General features: G+C 55.9%; 6 protein-coding genes across 6 annotated transcripts; 3 read left to right on the top strand and 3 right to left on the bottom strand.

Moving 5' to 3' along the window:
• Positions 1 to 70: 70 nt before the first annotated feature.
• Positions 71 to 975, top strand: ASPACDRAFT_62591 (uncharacterized protein; the record flags this gene model as incomplete). Its single annotated transcript, XM_020203798.1, has 2 exons — positions 71 to 452; positions 512 to 975. The coding sequence occupies 2 exons, from the start codon at positions 71 to 73 to the stop codon at positions 973 to 975; spliced, it is 846 nt and encodes a 281-aa protein (XP_020053938.1).
• A 1,626-nt stretch (positions 976 to 2,601) lies between these two features.
• Positions 2,602 to 3,858, top strand: ASPACDRAFT_1890197 (uncharacterized protein; the record flags this gene model as incomplete). Its single annotated transcript, XM_020198564.1, has 2 exons — positions 2,602 to 3,267; positions 3,349 to 3,858. The coding sequence occupies 2 exons, from the start codon at positions 2,602 to 2,604 to the stop codon at positions 3,838 to 3,840; spliced, it is 1,158 nt and encodes a 385-aa protein (XP_020053937.1). The 3' UTR covers positions 3,841 to 3,858.
• Positions 3,859 to 4,656: 798 nt separating this feature from the next.
• Positions 4,657 to 6,279, bottom strand: ASPACDRAFT_1872921 (uncharacterized protein; the record flags this gene model as incomplete). The annotated part of the gene is made up of 2 exons (XM_020198011.1): positions 4,657 to 5,564; positions 5,640 to 6,279. Coding segments are annotated over 2 exons (1,340 nt in total), but the record flags the coding sequence as incomplete, so codon positions are not given.
• Positions 6,280 to 8,062: 1,783 nt separating this feature from the next.
• On the top strand, positions 8,063 to 9,187 carry ASPACDRAFT_45687 (uncharacterized protein; the record flags this gene model as incomplete). The annotated part of the gene is made up of 1 exon (XM_020201654.1): positions 8,063 to 9,187. The coding sequence occupies one exon, from the start codon at positions 8,063 to 8,065 to the stop codon at positions 9,185 to 9,187; it is 1,125 nt and encodes a 374-aa protein (XP_020053935.1).
• A 600-nt stretch (positions 9,188 to 9,787) lies between these two features.
• ASPACDRAFT_53755 (uncharacterized protein) lies at positions 9,788 to 11,329 on the bottom strand (the record flags this gene model as incomplete). Its single annotated transcript, XM_020202792.1, has 1 exon — positions 9,788 to 11,329. One exon carries the CDS (start codon positions 11,327 to 11,329, stop codon positions 9,788 to 9,790), a length of 1,542 nt encoding a protein of 513 aa, XP_020053934.1.
• A 925-nt stretch (positions 11,330 to 12,254) lies between these two features.
• Positions 12,255 to 14,036, bottom strand: ASPACDRAFT_1882241 (uncharacterized protein; the record flags this gene model as incomplete). Its single annotated transcript, XM_020198277.1, has 2 exons — positions 12,255 to 13,297; positions 13,361 to 14,036. 2 exons carry the CDS (start codon positions 14,034 to 14,036, stop codon positions 12,255 to 12,257), a joined length of 1,719 nt encoding a protein of 572 aa, XP_020053933.1.
• Between the last annotated feature and the right edge of the window lie 1,403 nt (positions 14,037 to 15,439).

Here is a 15,439-nt window from a genome sequence, read left to right as displayed (position 1 = left end):
CATCCACGTTCCAGTCCCTGGCACTGAACCCTTTTCCCTAGTTTCAACCAGGCGAAGTTCCAACAGCACGATGTCGAGCCACAACAGAAGGAGTTATCTGCACGCTCTTCTCGCATTATCGCTGTCGATCTCGGTCCAAAGCACAACGACCTACTACATCAACAAAGTAGCAGACTATTCATCGTTATCGCAATGTGCCGTCGCCCCGCTCAGCAGCATCGTCCGGAATATGGTGTCTGGCTGCGGTGACGGGGGACAATACACATCCTACAGCTGCTTCTGCACCGCCAGCTCCTCCGAATTCAGTCACATCATCTCCGCCGGCGTCGAATCGAATTGTGGGACAAACTCAGAGAACCAGGTCTCGACGGCGTTGGAGGTCTTCCACAGCTACTGCATGTTCAATGCGACCGCAACAACGACGACCGAACCAGTGCAGTCTGCCAGCACAGGTACTTCCCTCCTTTGTTGCTGTTCCAACCATCCCATTGAATTACACTAATGTTCCCAGTAACCACAACAGCGTCGACTCTCTCAGCTACAACCTCCTCCACCACAAGCCCTGCCGCCCCAGCTGCCTCCGTAACGACCACACCCAGCCCTGTCGCTACATCGACAACAGAAACCACCAGCATCCCATCCACACCGTCGCCCACCCAGGCCCAAACACCCGCCAGCAAGTCCTCCAGCTCGCTAAGCACAGGCAGCAAGGCTGCCATCGGCGTCTGTGTCCCCATCGCGGCCATCAGCCTCGCTGCAGTTGCGTTCCTGCTGGTCCGCAAACGGTCGCGTCGCGCGCAGCAGGACCACAACGGGATGATGCTGGACTCCAGCTCGCCCACCCCGCACGAGCCCCACAGCCCGACCGAGATGCGGCCGGAGATGTGGCAGAGATACGAGCTGCCGGAGGACGCGAAGCGGAAGAGCACCCACTTGTATGAACTGTCCGGGGATGGTCCGTCGGCTGGGAGGTGAGATAGTTGCATGAATAGACCTTGAGGCTTTGTAGTGGCCGGAAAACTGATGCTGCTGTTGCTTGTTGGTGCGATTCTATGTCTTTCTTTCTTTCTTTCTTGCTTGCTAGCATAGGGTGCGGATATGGGGTACGCGGATCCCTCAAATTTCTATTCATTTATTTAATGGGTCGTGTGCTTTTTTACTTTAGTATATTTAATGGCAATGAGATACATGACTTCAATCTAATTGCACGGATAAGACGTTGACGACGTGGGTAGTCTAATCACCGGTGTTGTCCTTGTGTATTTTTGAGGATGTAGTGGAGAGACCCTTCCGGGGCCGACGCTCATGTCAGTCGTATAGGGTTCATATTTTCCGAGGCCCTGGAAAATGCGGACGAGCATGCTCACCGGTACAATTAGCCAGAGATGGATGCAGCTCATTGGTGGGTGCGCGCTAATCGGTCCCTTGGCATGGAGGCAAAATGATTATCCATCAAGTTAGACAGCAGACTATAGCAACGATGATATACCTCCAGTTGACCTATCGACACGACAAACCTCCACGTCCCTCTCGCCATTTGAAACGCCCGGCCGAAAGTCACGTGAAGCAAATTCTTCGGTTTCTCCTTGAGTTTTCGAGTACCTTTCCTGAGCGGATCAGGGAAACAGAAGACAGGGACCGCTGTGCCGGATGTTCTTGAGCGTAGAGGTGGTTAGTGGGCATGCCACCGGCCAGCGGCGAAGGATGTTTGGCGCACATGCTTCCAGATTGCGCCTCCAGATTCCCTGCTCTGAAGTTGCTCTGCGAGTCTTAGAACAACAATATTCCATTGAGCCTTCAAAAAGGTCGCTCGGAGAACGCCCTCAGCACACCCAGTTCGACATTATTATACGTTCTCATGGGAAACCGGATACGCTTGTGTGCGTTGACTCCTTTGGCATCGCACGCAAGCTTGGCATGCAAGGTCCCAGCTTAGAAATATTTGAATATGCTTGGCAGTTCCACTTTCTGTCCGGGCGCTTGACTGTCCCAGTTTTAGAGAGATTCGTTTGATATGTCAGATCACAACATGATAGGTTGAACGCTCTCTATACCAGTCCCGGGACAAATGAAGGGCTAACACCACGTACCTTACAACTCCTGTGCATCGCTTTTATCCGCCGAACTTACCGAACATCGACTCGTTAGCCAGCAAAAAATCGTCCTGCAGAGCATCCAATATCCAAGATTCCCATGCTTCAGCCTCCAGTGGCCAATGTAGACTCACATCCGCTATAGAGTCCAGCCCTACTAGATAGTGATTCAGAGGTGTGATTACGAAGATGAGACAGCGTACTACTCACCAGCAGGCGCGGCCCAGTCGAGGCGGGGTCCAGTAAATTTACCCAGTACTACCACGCTGAAACCGACACGCTGGTCACGACAATCAGCCTAGCCCGTCGCCCTGACACCCGGCAGACTGGAGGCGTCCTGACTGCCGCGGCGAACATCTCGTGGGGACGCAACACGCGCGTGGCGGACGCTGTGGACTGTGCCCTAGGGCTGCTCGCGGACGCCGCGGTCCTCTTGGCAGCACGGAACAAGGTGATCTCAACGGGGGTCACGGAGCGCCTTCCGTTCGCTGCAGTTCATGCAGCTCCAATGCCCACATGGTGTATCGCTCGCAAACCTCTACCACCCAAGCTGAGTGGCGTGGCACTCTCGCTCGACCCAGCCACTACCGAGGTTCTGGCAGCCAAGGACTGCGTTGGCCCGCTACTCAATACGAGCATCTTTTCCATGGCCGTGGGCTACAACCGGGGGGTCTACGGGGGGTCGATCTCGGGCCTCTGGGCGATCATGGACTCGGCCTTCGTCCTCAACTACTCGATCGGTAAGAACAGCCCTGCGATGGCGGAGAAACTGGCTGATGCCTTTGCCGATGTGGCGGCCACCGCCGAGGTAGCCGTCTCCGCGGGCCCGCACATCACCGACATTCGTGTCGTCAAGGGGTGCAACTACGCCTGTCTGCGCCAGAAGTCCATCATCGAGGACACCGCAACGGTCGTCTCCCGGCCGTGCATGGTGGTGTGGGACGATCTGGCGCGACTGGCCCGCCACAAGCTCGCGGATGCGGTGTTCTGCCATGTCCACTACGACTCCGGGGGCGGCGAGCAGATGGCCGCGATGGCGGGGCTGGACTGCGTGGTGCATGACTGGATCGATCTGGGCGCGGATTTTGCCTGCGGCGAGATTAGCAATATCATACCTACATTGACGCAGGGATCACTGGATGGAGCGCCCCTGGCAGAGGTTTACTCGCGCTTGGTGGGCGCCATGATCTGGTATCGCGACCACGACCCCTATAACCCAGCCGCCTTGTGCATCCTCTTCACCCACTGATGGCAGCTCGCCAACTGCCGCCACCGACCCATCACCCTCCTCGGCCGGACTGACCTGAGTGTCGAGGCCATGTCAATTGCGGCCACAATTCCCACCGCGCGACCGTCACTAAAGCACTTTCGCGCGTGCGGCACGCCCGTCGAGCGCGGAGAAGGCGCCTTCGCGGTGGCCGAGGCGCGCTTCAACGCACTGCTGGCATCAACCCCGTTGACGGAAACCCGGCGTGTGGCCGATATCCTGGTCCGGCCGGTGCTCGCGTACGTGCGCGGGACGGACGACCACCTCCCACTGGAGAATGAATACGTGGGGGCGGTGCTGGCGGCGGAGATCGCGTACCCGCAGGACCAAAAGATCCGCGAGCTGTGGGACTTGGCGATTGTGATGTGGGAGTGCGGTGCCCTGTGGGCGGCAGGCGTCACTGGCCTGTGCTATACCTACTCCGGCCAGTCCAACTGTGATCGTGCGCGCGAGGATTTGTCGGACTGCACCTGGAGTTGAGCGGGGGGTTGTTCTTCGGCTATCGTCAGTTTTCCTAGGAGGGTAAGAGCACAGAGCAGTATCAAAACTTTCAAACATGTGGACATTCTTACGCTCCATAGCTACATTAAGCCATTCATACGTGATCTATATGGAATGTAGCTCTTGTAAATGGACGACGTGTTCACTGTCGGCTTAATTCCAAGTCCTGATGAGTTCTCGGGGTCACCATTGGTGTAGATGGCAGCAGCAGCAGCAGCAGCACGTGTTGTGAAACAACAACGTGTGAAGAGTGTACAGCCGCACGCAACCTCTGCACATCTCCCATCAACTTCCTGGACGATGTTTTGTTCTCTCCGGCCTTGGATGAAACCCGCACGGCGGCTATCGAGACGGGCCACGTCAACCACGCCCTTGCGGTCGGTGCGATATGCCACATAGATGGGGTTTGGGACTGCAGAAACAAGTCCTCAGGCAGATTACGAGATTGGAGAAGTTATCACCATCCAACGCTCCGTGTTCTAGAATTGGGCCAAGAATCTATGTCGTCCCTGCGCGTTGTTCCTTCTGCGTGCTGGAGCGTTGAACGAGGCACGGGATACATTGAGGAGCCTTGAGGAGGCGTTTTGTGTGAGTGCGTAGTGGGCTGTGGGGTGGAAAAACTTCATTAATAGGGTGATTGAGGACGGGACGAGTGCAAAGGGGGTCGTTGGACGGACTTGTGGAGAGGGACGAAATCCGGGGCGAGGGGGAGTTTATACTCCCGAGTCGCGGGCGCGCCTTCCGATTTTGGCCCACATCCTTTCAATGGTTTGAGGAAGAACAATAGATTTTTTGATTGGTCACAGATCACAGAAGTTCATATCATTTAACATAGGCCGGCACAGCTGGCGCTTCCCGGCAACAGACTGAATATACAATTGCCCGATAGCCTCAAGATCATATCACATGATAAAAGTCAGCGAGGAACAAGTATCCCATTCAACACAGACAGGAGAGGCAACTCCGCTAAGCCCTGCCTTTTCAAGCTGCAACGCAACAGCCTTTAGTAGGTGTCGTTGGAGTCGTAAAACTCTCTGGGAGCAAATTTGAGCTCCACGTCACCAACATCAAAGACGGCGACCACATTCTTCAGGAAGACATCGCCAAGGATGAAGATATCCTCGCTGTAGTCGTCGCCACCATCGACAATACCCGAGATACAGACAGTGTTGCCACTGTCATCGGTGCCGGCGTCGAGGATCATGTCCAAGGGGTTGATGATGTAGGTAGTTCCACCGATGGTGATTCCGTGGGCGGGGGCCGTGGCATCGCAGTCGACCACGTAGGCGCCCTCGTCCTCGCTGTACGTGGCGGCAGGGGAGAACGCAGCGTTGACTTCGGCCGCGATCGAAGTCGGGTAGTAGTTCAGGGTCGTGCCGCTGTCGACAATGTACTGAATGCTACTGCCACCGGCCGCGGTGAGCGACTTGCCGCTCAGAGTGACGGCGTCGATCTCGATGGTGTAGTAGGCGTAGCCCTCGTCCTGACCGTCGTAGGTGGTCACCAGGATATCGGTGGAAGACCAAGTGTCAGTGTAGTTGACGGGAGGAAGACCACCAAGGGTGATGTAGCCAGCAGCCCCGGAGACATCGCGCTCGATGGCGATGCTGAAGTAGGAGTCGATGAGACCTTCATCGACCAGGGTGGTGATGATGGGGTCGTATTCCACCTGCTGCTCGGTGCGGGTGCTGTAGGCACTCGTACTGTGGGTCGCGAAGTTAGACCATTTGATGACACGCCGACCGCAATGAGCTCCAAGGTCCTGAGGGACAACTTACATGCCGGGGTAGGCCAGACCAACGAGACCGGAAGTGGTACCATCTCCCTCCCAGTATGCCTCGGTGACACCGGCCAGCTCCTGCTCGACGCTGATCCCGGCCAGCGTGACTTCATCCTTGCCCATAACTCCGATGGCAAACTCTCCATCGCCATAGCTGATGGAGAATTCCTCGCCGGAGATCTTCGCGAAGGAGCTCGTGGGGGACCAGGTGGGACCGAACGCGCAGGTGGATTCGGAGACCTGCTTCTCGTTCTCGTTCAGGCAAGTGAAGCCCTCTTCCACCAGCCACAGGTCACTGGAACCGGTGTCAACGATCACGTCGAAAGAGGCCCCACCGACTGTGATGGAGGTAGCGAATTCCTCGCCTTCAAAGAGCGAGATCAAGGTAGAGCTGCCGGAGGTAGTCGTGCTGGAGCTGGTCTTCTTCAGACGGGATGCGCTGCGGCTCGCACCACTGCTACTCTTCACCTTCTTCAGTTCCAAGACACCGGACGAAGCCTTGTTGCTAGCACGGCTAGCAATGGCAGTGGGCTTGTACACCCTTTTGCTCAGACCATTGCGGGCGGGGGCAGGGGCTGCTGAGACAACACCCGCAAGGAGAGTGGCAGCAGCCAGGGAGCCGGCGGTGAAGCGCATTGTGAAAGGAAGTGATGAAGGAAGATTCCGTTACAATGCTAAAGAACGGAGGGAGGTGTAGTGAGGACTGTCGAAGAGGGGTATTGCGGGTGGGTTTTATACTTCTACCTCACTGCGAAAGACCTCATGCTGCCGGGTGACTCGGTCACTTTGGCTTGGAGATTAATCTGCAGACTAATTGTTTAGCGCGCAGCTTGTACTCATCTCCCTTCATCTCGTCAGGACTGTCTCAAATGGTGCGTGAGCAATCGTGAGAGGGTGAAAGACCATTGGTGCTACCTGCGGGTGACATGGGAGGACAGGAGCAAGCAGCAGCAGCAGCAGCAGCAGCATCACCACCATCGCCGTCACCTAACTACAATGGGTGGATCCGTTGTCCATGATGGATATTGCTGATAGTGGGGTTTGCGTCAGCCTGGCTGGGGATTGGTGCAGCTAGCTGGCCCACCGAGTGATAAGCAAGCAAGGCGCGTCGGAGTCCGCAGGAGATTGGCCTGATGAGGGGCACTCTTCATATCGCGCCATGATAGGGCGAACAACTCGGTCAGGCACCTGCTGAGAGTGGCTGTCGTCACCGTCGGTCTCCTTGAGTTTTATATTGACTTTCAAATTAGCTCTCATGTTGAGGAACCAAGCCCGAGCAGACACTTTAGCGCTCGGCGGGGCTCAAGCCATCCGCTTCGCTACCCACTCTATTCAAGGTGGAATGTCCAGCATGCGCATCAGACTGGGTTGCAGAAGTGCAGAGGTACACTGCCCTTGAAACATGACCAGTCTGATGACATTCTCCCGACTGCAAGGGCCCATGTCAGCCCGCGAACCTGGTCAAGTGTCACCAAGAGATGATCACCAAAGGCTTGATTCTGTCAAGCTCAGATCGGCATAGATACGCGGTGGAGTGCTGTACAGGAGTGCTCTACAGGGACAGTCTACCGTGATTTGTGTTACTGACATGGTCAGTATGGTGGATATGGAACGGGAGCAATGATGCTCATTCCGGTTAAAGCGGCAGCCATGTGCCATCAACAATGTAATCCATGAATGTTTACTGCACAACTAAGGCAGCAGTGTAACTAGCCGATTAGTCATTGACCGGATGGAGGCTAATCCGTTCCGGAACGGGGAAAGCGATCGGGGAATGGCCGGGAATCCCGTAATCTGCACAATTCTGCTTCTTGCTCTTATCTTTATCTCCAGTTCCTACTCTGCTGCTGCTGCTGCTCGTCGAGAAGACATCGACAATCTAATCATTCCACCAATCACTCTCATGCGCTTGTCACACCCAGCCTAAGTCCCTACATGAACACATGAATCTGGTTTATCGGTCGCCAGTCCACTTGTTTAGATGACCGGGACCGACATCGACCAAAGTACCAATTCGCGTGGTATGTGCGATCGCGCCCTCGCAGAAACACCTCAGGCAAATCTCGAGCTAACTGCCTCTGTCTCCCCTGGTCAGGATGCTTTCAATGTACCAAGCGACGGATTGTCTGCGATAGAGGCGAACCCACCTGTCAAAAATGCCTGAAGAAGGGGATTGAGTGCAGTGGCCTCGGCCGCTTTCGATTCGGCAATGGGGTCGCGACGCGTGGGAAATTAAAAGGCAGCTCCATCCCTGTCCTCAATGTCGACCCAGTCTCTGTTTACAAACAATCCGTTCCTATTGTCTCACAAATTCGATGGTCTCATGAGAGGAAGAAAAGGCTTAGGAAGAGCCGTACTTCGAAGCCAGTCTCGGATGCGCCAGTCGCTGGGCAATACGATACCGTGGAACGGTCCTCTGCAATGTCACTCGAGAACTGTCTTTTGTCACGCCGCGAACCTGTAGGCGCCCCTCCTGCGACGTCTACGTCGACTGCGATTGGTATAGACAATACAAACTCCGCGCAGGATTCCGCGACCGTGGTATCGCCCGAAGAGGATGTCGAGAATGTCGGTGCCGACAAGACCGCTATCTTAACCAGAAGGATGGACCAGTCAATTCAGCCTTGGATCGCTCCTTTGAGCTCACAAATCCGTGGACTATTCCAGTATTTTGCCAATAACATCGCCCCGGTCATGGTTTTGCTGGATATCTCCAATGGCTATCGCGATTTCATTCTGCCCATGGCTTGTCAGGATGAGTTGCTGCAGCGCGCTGTTGCCGTGGTGGCTGCTCAGCATGTTGGCCTCAGGCAACCAGCATTACACGCAGCCGCGGAAGCAGATCGCTCCATGATTATATCCCGTTTGTTGCGGGCCTCCAGTATCGGGTCGCCCGATCAGGTGTTCAACCCGGCTACATGGGCAACGTTGCTCGTACTCCTCGTTGGGGAGACGGTAACTGGTAGTCCGGAGTACAAGTTCCTGCTCCAGACGCTGTTCACCATGGCCAAGAACGTGAAGTCATCGGGGCACCCTCAACTGCACGAGTTCCTTCTACGACAGACCGACATGTTCTCATTTTTGGGTCGGTCTCTACTCAACAAGGACGAGGGTTTTAAAACCTTAAGCCATCCCGTGGACTCCGGGGTGTGGTTGCCGTCCAGCGTTCGTGCAGACGCTCAACACAATAGAACACTCTGGCTGGCTAGACGATCATTCACGATTGGCGCTCAGATCTACCTAATGCGGATGACATCGGACGAAAGCTCATGGCATCTGCGGGAAGAGCTGCGCCGGCTGATCGCTCAAGCACATCCGACGGATCCGGGAGCCCATGGGTTTGTTTGGCCATGCTTTATCGCGGCGGCGGATAGTACGGAGCCAGAACATCGCGCGTTCTTCACTCACTACATGAGAGCCATACACTCGAACACTCTCTTCGCAAACATCACCAAGGCTATCGACGCACTGCCCGCCATTTGGAAGTCGACGATGAAGAAGTGGACGGAGACTTTGCCTGATGTTTCTCGGATACTCATTATGTGACCCTTTGCGATGACTTGGACACATAGATCCAAATTGCCAAAAGTCGGCGTATTATGCTAGGGAGTCTCACTCCGTGGCAACGAAGGCTAGCTGTGTCGTTCCGCACAGTGGCGTTTCAGAACCACGGCATGGTTTACACTGCCTTTACCGAGCCAGTAGACATGCAATCATCAGCATTAGATACTCGAAGACAGTACACGTGATTGAATGCGCGATACGAACTTTTAGACATCCGCGGGAGTGTCCGCAAGCTGGCCTACCAAAGCGTTACCGACTAGTCAACAAGTTGTGTAAGTTAACCTCGTTGAGCCAGCGTACTGAGCATTCTTGATCCTGTTATCATCTCTCTGCGCAATCACACCGAAGAAAGTATCACCCTTGATTATCCAACGTGGCCAGAGAATGAATCATAAGCTTGTACATTGTCGTATTGACACGGTTCGAGCCCAACTCGCCAACTCCGAAGAGAAAACTCCGGGTACTCAGATATGCAACCTGTGCACCCTCAGATGTTTCGTCGATATTCAGCCATCTCTGTAGGATCCATGACGTTTCCTTACGTGTACAGAACCCCTGTAACACCCGAAGAACCCAAGCCGATTACTCAATGCTCAAACCTTGCAGCGTGCTCTGGTTACAGCGCCGCAGAAACGCCAATACCTCCTCTTTATCATGGAATGCGTCATTGTACGCTCCGCTCAGCGTCAATTTCCCCTTCCATGTTCCGAGAAACAGCCCAAGGCCGGTCCCCAACTCCTCGCCCGTCACCCAAGGATCCTCCAGCTCGAAGCTCCCTTGATTCGGCCTGACCACTCGGTCCAGAACCCCCATGCTGGAGATCGACACAGACGGCGTCTCATTCCGCGGCGGGACCGGTGGAGTCTTCCCACCGGCCGGATAAGGGATCGTCGACATCGCCCAGTACGAGGGGACAAGATGGATATGCTCTGCATCATCACGAATGTCAAGGTAGAAATCCCGGATCGTCCCCGCGGTGTCCATGAACTCCTTTCTCCTCGTCTCTTTAGAGACCGGATCTATAGAGTCCGACGACGCAGGAACAGTCAGGTCGACCGCCAGCCCGCGCCCCGAGACCGAGTGGTACACTGCGGCCGGATGCGCGACGGTACTGTACGGCGCCGCGCAGTGGCCGCGCTCGTTAATAAGACTGTAATTGAGATACCGAACCACTCGCGCCGCGGGCTGCCGCTCCTGGAGGTCCCGCACACCGAGCGCGATAGCAGCGTGATAGGCGTGCGTGATGCTGAGCGCCGCCGCCTTGCACGCCGCCAGCACGCGCGCGGTCGTCTCCGCGGACAGCGTAATTGCCACTCTCTGATTCCTCCCCGGCAGGCTTGCTTGCCTATTGAACGGCACACTGGCGATCTCCACCGCCCCTTTTTTGAGGGTTGCATTGAACTCCAAAATCTTTCGCATGCGCGCTTCCTGCGCCGAGCTCAATCGCGCCGGGATCCCCGCTGCCACCCGAAGCGGTGGACTCAGGTTCACCCACTCCCCGCCAAACGTCGGTGGTGCATACCCGGAGGGCCCGGTCTCATACGCCCGCGCGGCATGCCGGAAAAGATTATCGAACAGCATCAGCGTCCCCATCCCGTCGATGATATCATGTCGCGCCCTGAGCACCACGGTCGCGCGCACGCGCCCTTCCGACTCGTGCGGGCCTGAATCCTCCTTAATCAGAAACAGCGTCGGCAATTCCGGCACCGGCGGGTCAGAGTTACACCACTCCTGCCCCGTGACGCCCGCGTCGACGACCTGAAACGTCTCGCCCAGCCAGTCCGCCGGCGTGTACGCGTCCGAGAACGTCTCGTACACTTTCTTACACCGCCCCTGGGGCGGAGCATACTCCACCCGCGCGGCGATGGTCGGTTGGTCGTAGCGCAGCTGCAGCCACGCCCGGCGCAGGGCGTCCACCATATTGCGCTCCGTATCAGCGCGGCCCGTCCCGTTCATGGGAAGGGAAAAGGAGATCGCGCCGGTCATGGCGAAGAAGACGCGGCCGGTGGCCTCGTGGGCTTTGGCGAGCGAGGTGTAGAACTGCTCGGCTTCGTCGAGGGGCCGTTCCCACCGGGTTGCGGTTGTGGGGGTCCAGACATAGTCGATTTCCGGAGGTGAGGACATTCTGGCCGTGGTTGTTATGCCTTTGTTGGAGGATGTCGGAAGATGTAGTGTAATGCAGTAGATGAGGTAGTTTGGAGTGCTGTGCAATGTTTCAAGCTCGCACAGACACCACTATATATGCTGCAAGACTGATCCGGGGCTTTTCTCTTCCTTTTGTATACACGCAGTCTGCTCGAAGTCGGCCTCCGGCCCGATCTCCCGCATGCATCCACAAGATTCGTCTGCCCTAAGGATCGACTTTCTGTATGGGGTGTATGGGGTGGGAGTCCCTCAGATCCAATAATGCGGTGGTTGTCTGTGGGGGTGGAGCCCGTACTTCTGTTCTATCGGGTAACATCGCCCGCTGGGTGTTGCATTACTTGACATTAGCTGATCAGTCTGCGCATAATGTCGAGCACCTACGCGATGCAATTGGCAGGGTAAACTTCGGCAAAGGTGGGGTTACTTGATTGGGTAAAACATTCAGCTTCCGGCTGGCGTCTGCTTGCAGTGCGCATATCCTATTCGAGAGGATACAGGCCTTGTGCCCCCTGCACAATGGTTCTGTATGTGGAACAATTGTTAATGGTTATCATGATTTCAATTGTGTGTGACCTTAGGACACAGCGCTGATGGAGCTTCTATGCAGCTACTCTCGTTGCATTAGTGAGAGCAATGGATACCTATTCCTGGCGCGATGGACGGTAGATTTGAGGACAATCAGCGTAACAAATTCTTCGTGTTATGCTGAACAACATGGTAGTGATTCGCTATATGCCACGAGTTATTTCTCACGACTACCAACTACAGGAGAAAGACTTCACGAAATTAATAAATTCAGGACGGTTAGAGGCTTAAGGACTCTCTCCCCTCCACACCCTCAAGCCTAATCACTATATACACACATTCTCTTCAAGACACGCGTGCTATACGAAGGAGTGCTTTCTTAGTAAACCGGCACCGGCACCGCATTCAAGTCATAGTGCCAGGTATCGATGGAAGCCTGGTCATAGACACACTCCAACTCGTCCCCGTTCCAGAGGGGCCGCAGCGGCCACGCGCAGATCGGCTGCTCCTGGCCCTCGTTCTCGCCCTGCAGCACGGTGCCGTTCAGCGTGACGGGCACGACGCCATTCTCGACCCAGTCGATCAAGACCTCGAGATTCTTGTTCGGGAAGGGCCCGTTGGGCATGGCGTCGTTGGTGGCGCAGTGGGCGGCGCCGGGCACGAGGAAGAGGCGGTACCAGTCGTTCAGGGCGGCGGCGCTGGCGTTGTAGGACAGGGACGGGTACATGACGCTGCGGACGGACTCCCAGTAGCGGACGGAGGAGGCCGTGGGGATGGAGGCGTCGGCCTCGCCGTGGAAGTGGATGACCTTGCCGCCGGCGGTGTGGAAGGGGGTCAGGTCGGGCCAGGTGGTCTGCAGGGTGCTGTAGTACTGCAGGAGGCCGGAGATCATCCAGTCCTTGAGGGTGTCGTAGGTGACGCCGGCCAGGCTGTCGAGCGTCGTTCCGTTCTCGTACACCAGCAGGCCGATGTGCTCGCCGCCCAGCTGGTCGATCTCCAGCCCCCACTGGCCCGTCGTGCTGTTGTACTGCGTCGCCGCGTCGTCGAACGCCGCCGCCGGCTGGTACGAAAAGTACACCCGCTTGCCCGCCGAGTCGTGCGTCCCGTCCAGAATCGTCTGCGCCACCTGGATGCCCTGCGCCGACACCGTGCCGTTCTGCGCCGGCGTCGCGCTTGAGTAGTGGCTGCCCGCCGTCGCGGCGCACGAGTACGCCTCGCCGATCAGACTGCTGATGTTGAAGTGCAGCGCGCACAGGTCGGAGCGCGCCACCACCCCGTCTGTCTTACCGTCGAGCGGGTCGCACGCAGTGATGGTCGCGTTGACGATCTTCTCCAACTCGCACGGCGGCGGGTAGTAGTCCAGGGTTTGCTCGACGACGTTGCTCCATAGGTGCTGCGTCTGTTGGAAGCTCCACCGGAAGGCTGGGTGAAGGTTAGCGAGTCCTTGACTCGGGAATGGATGTCAGGGAGTGGGGATTTGCTTACCTGGGGCGCCGATGGCAGCTCCATCCCACTCGTCGCCATACCGCTGAACCTGGCTCCAGCCCTCGCGACCGCCCTCGGAGCAACCCTGGTAGTAGGCGTACAGCTTCTCGTCGTCGGTCACATTGTAGACATTCCTGGTGAAGGCCTTGCCGATCTTGGTGAGTTCCCAGTGCGCCTTGTAGGCGAACATGTAGAGGGTCTCGTAGTCGAGGGTGTAATTGGCCAGCAGCATCGCGGCATCGGCGTTGGTATCGAAGGATCCGAAGCCGCCGTCGGTGAGGCCCGACGCGGCGCCGTAGATGATGCCTCCAGGGAGAGAGCTGGATCCGGAGTTGATCGCGTAACCACCACCCCCTGTGGACAACCACCGGTTCTGGAAGATGGACGGGTCGGGCAGCCAGATCTGGAGATAGACCTGGTCGTCGCGGCCATTGTGCGAGTACGCGAAGGTGACATTGCAATAGTCGATGACAGAGGAGGGGTAGAAGTCACTCGTGACGGAGCTGTTGGTGACGAGCGCGGTGGTGATGGACGATGGATCGAGGGTGATGCCGGGGATGAGGTCGGTGGCCGGGAATGCAGTAGTGGCGTAGCTGGTAGTGCAGATATCGCTCAAGCTGGCTCCATGGGCGAGTGCTGCTAGCCCCGTCAAGGGGACCCAGGCAGATGAACGCATCTCTGGATGGAGGGTGTGAAAAATGAGCTGAGGTGAGTAGAGAGATGACGATGCTGACGATAGAATGAACAGCCCTGACAGATGGGACAAACCGTTTTATATCATTTCGGGCTCCCTTGTCTGCCAATGCTCATTTCCCTTGGACCGAAGCTTGATGAAAAAGGTGCGATCGTCGGTCTAGCTTCGCAACTCCGACAGAAAGCTGCATGATGCCCCACAAACTGGTTCTCCATTCCTCTCCATTCCCACAGATCGTGGGTAGAACTAGTCCTTGTTGGGAAGTTATCACCTACTTTCCGACGGTCAAGTCCACAGTGTCCCTCGGTTCAGCAAGCTTTGACTTCGATTTCTGGGCCAGCACGATGGTTGAGATAGGTCATTGGCATGCCGTGCCCAATGTCACTCGTAACCGGAGTGAGATACTATTCCTGAAACTCTGGGCAAAAACTGTGCCATTCTTGGATGCCTTGGCCAGAGATTGAGAGAAAGATTGCGCCGAGGTTGCGCCGAACGAATTGCACCCCAACAGAGTAGCTTTTGTCTAAGCTCAGCTTGCGAAAGCTTCACCCTCTGTCATCCCCACAAAACCCTCATGAGTCCGGGGTGATGTGTGGAGAAGCGCGGGGTCTCCAGATTCAGGGAGTTCGCAATCCACCACATGTTACGTACCACGGTTCCAGCCAGCTCGCAAAATCCCCAGTGTCATTGTTGTGGGGCAACAGACGTTCTTGCTGAAATCCGTCCATAGCACAGATTTGACATTGTGGGAAACGGGGCGGCGGCGAGTCGGAGGTCGGAGGTCGGAGGTCGGGATAATGACGTCGACAGAGGAGTAAAATTACAAGGAGAACCAAGTTCAGCTCTTGGCGGTGGTATGCGAGATTTGTAAATTATTGCAAATTGACACTAGAAGTGATTCTGTTCACCTATGAAAGCTTATGTCTGAGATTGATAAACTGCGATGTTGTGCTGTAGATAACTTACTCAGCGTTGAGTATATAATGCGCACTCACCATTTCCGTACCGAGCACGCTCTTACGCACCTACCCGGTATAATAAATCGATTTTTCACGTGACTCGCAACAAGCCTTTCAGCCATGCATGAACTAAGAAGTCCAGTTCATAAGCAGAGCATGTGCTAGGTGATATCTCTCGAGCTGGTCCTAGGTAGCATGCTGGAGGTACCAAAAGTCGGCCATTGGGGCAGTGTCATGATCCCTATGCCGTCCCAACCGATCTTTCAAAAACCAAGGCTACGAGAATATCAACATTTTCAGTGGTCCTTCCATACTTGACCTGTTCAAATCCACTATCGCTAGGACTCAGACGCAATCAAGATCACGGAGGCATATACTACACAGCGGTCATATCAATCCAAAGCTAACAACAATCGCCCGGTAGCC

This window comes from Aspergillus aculeatus (genome assembly GCF_001890905.1).
Source record: "Aspergillus aculeatus ATCC 16872 unplaced genomic scaffold ASPACscaffold_13, whole genome shotgun sequence".
NCBI classification, from domain to species: Eukaryota; Fungi; Ascomycota; class Eurotiomycetes; order Eurotiales; family Aspergillaceae; genus Aspergillus; species Aspergillus aculeatus.
Note: the sequence above shows the minus strand (reverse complement) of the source record. Positions and strands in the feature narration are given on the sequence as shown.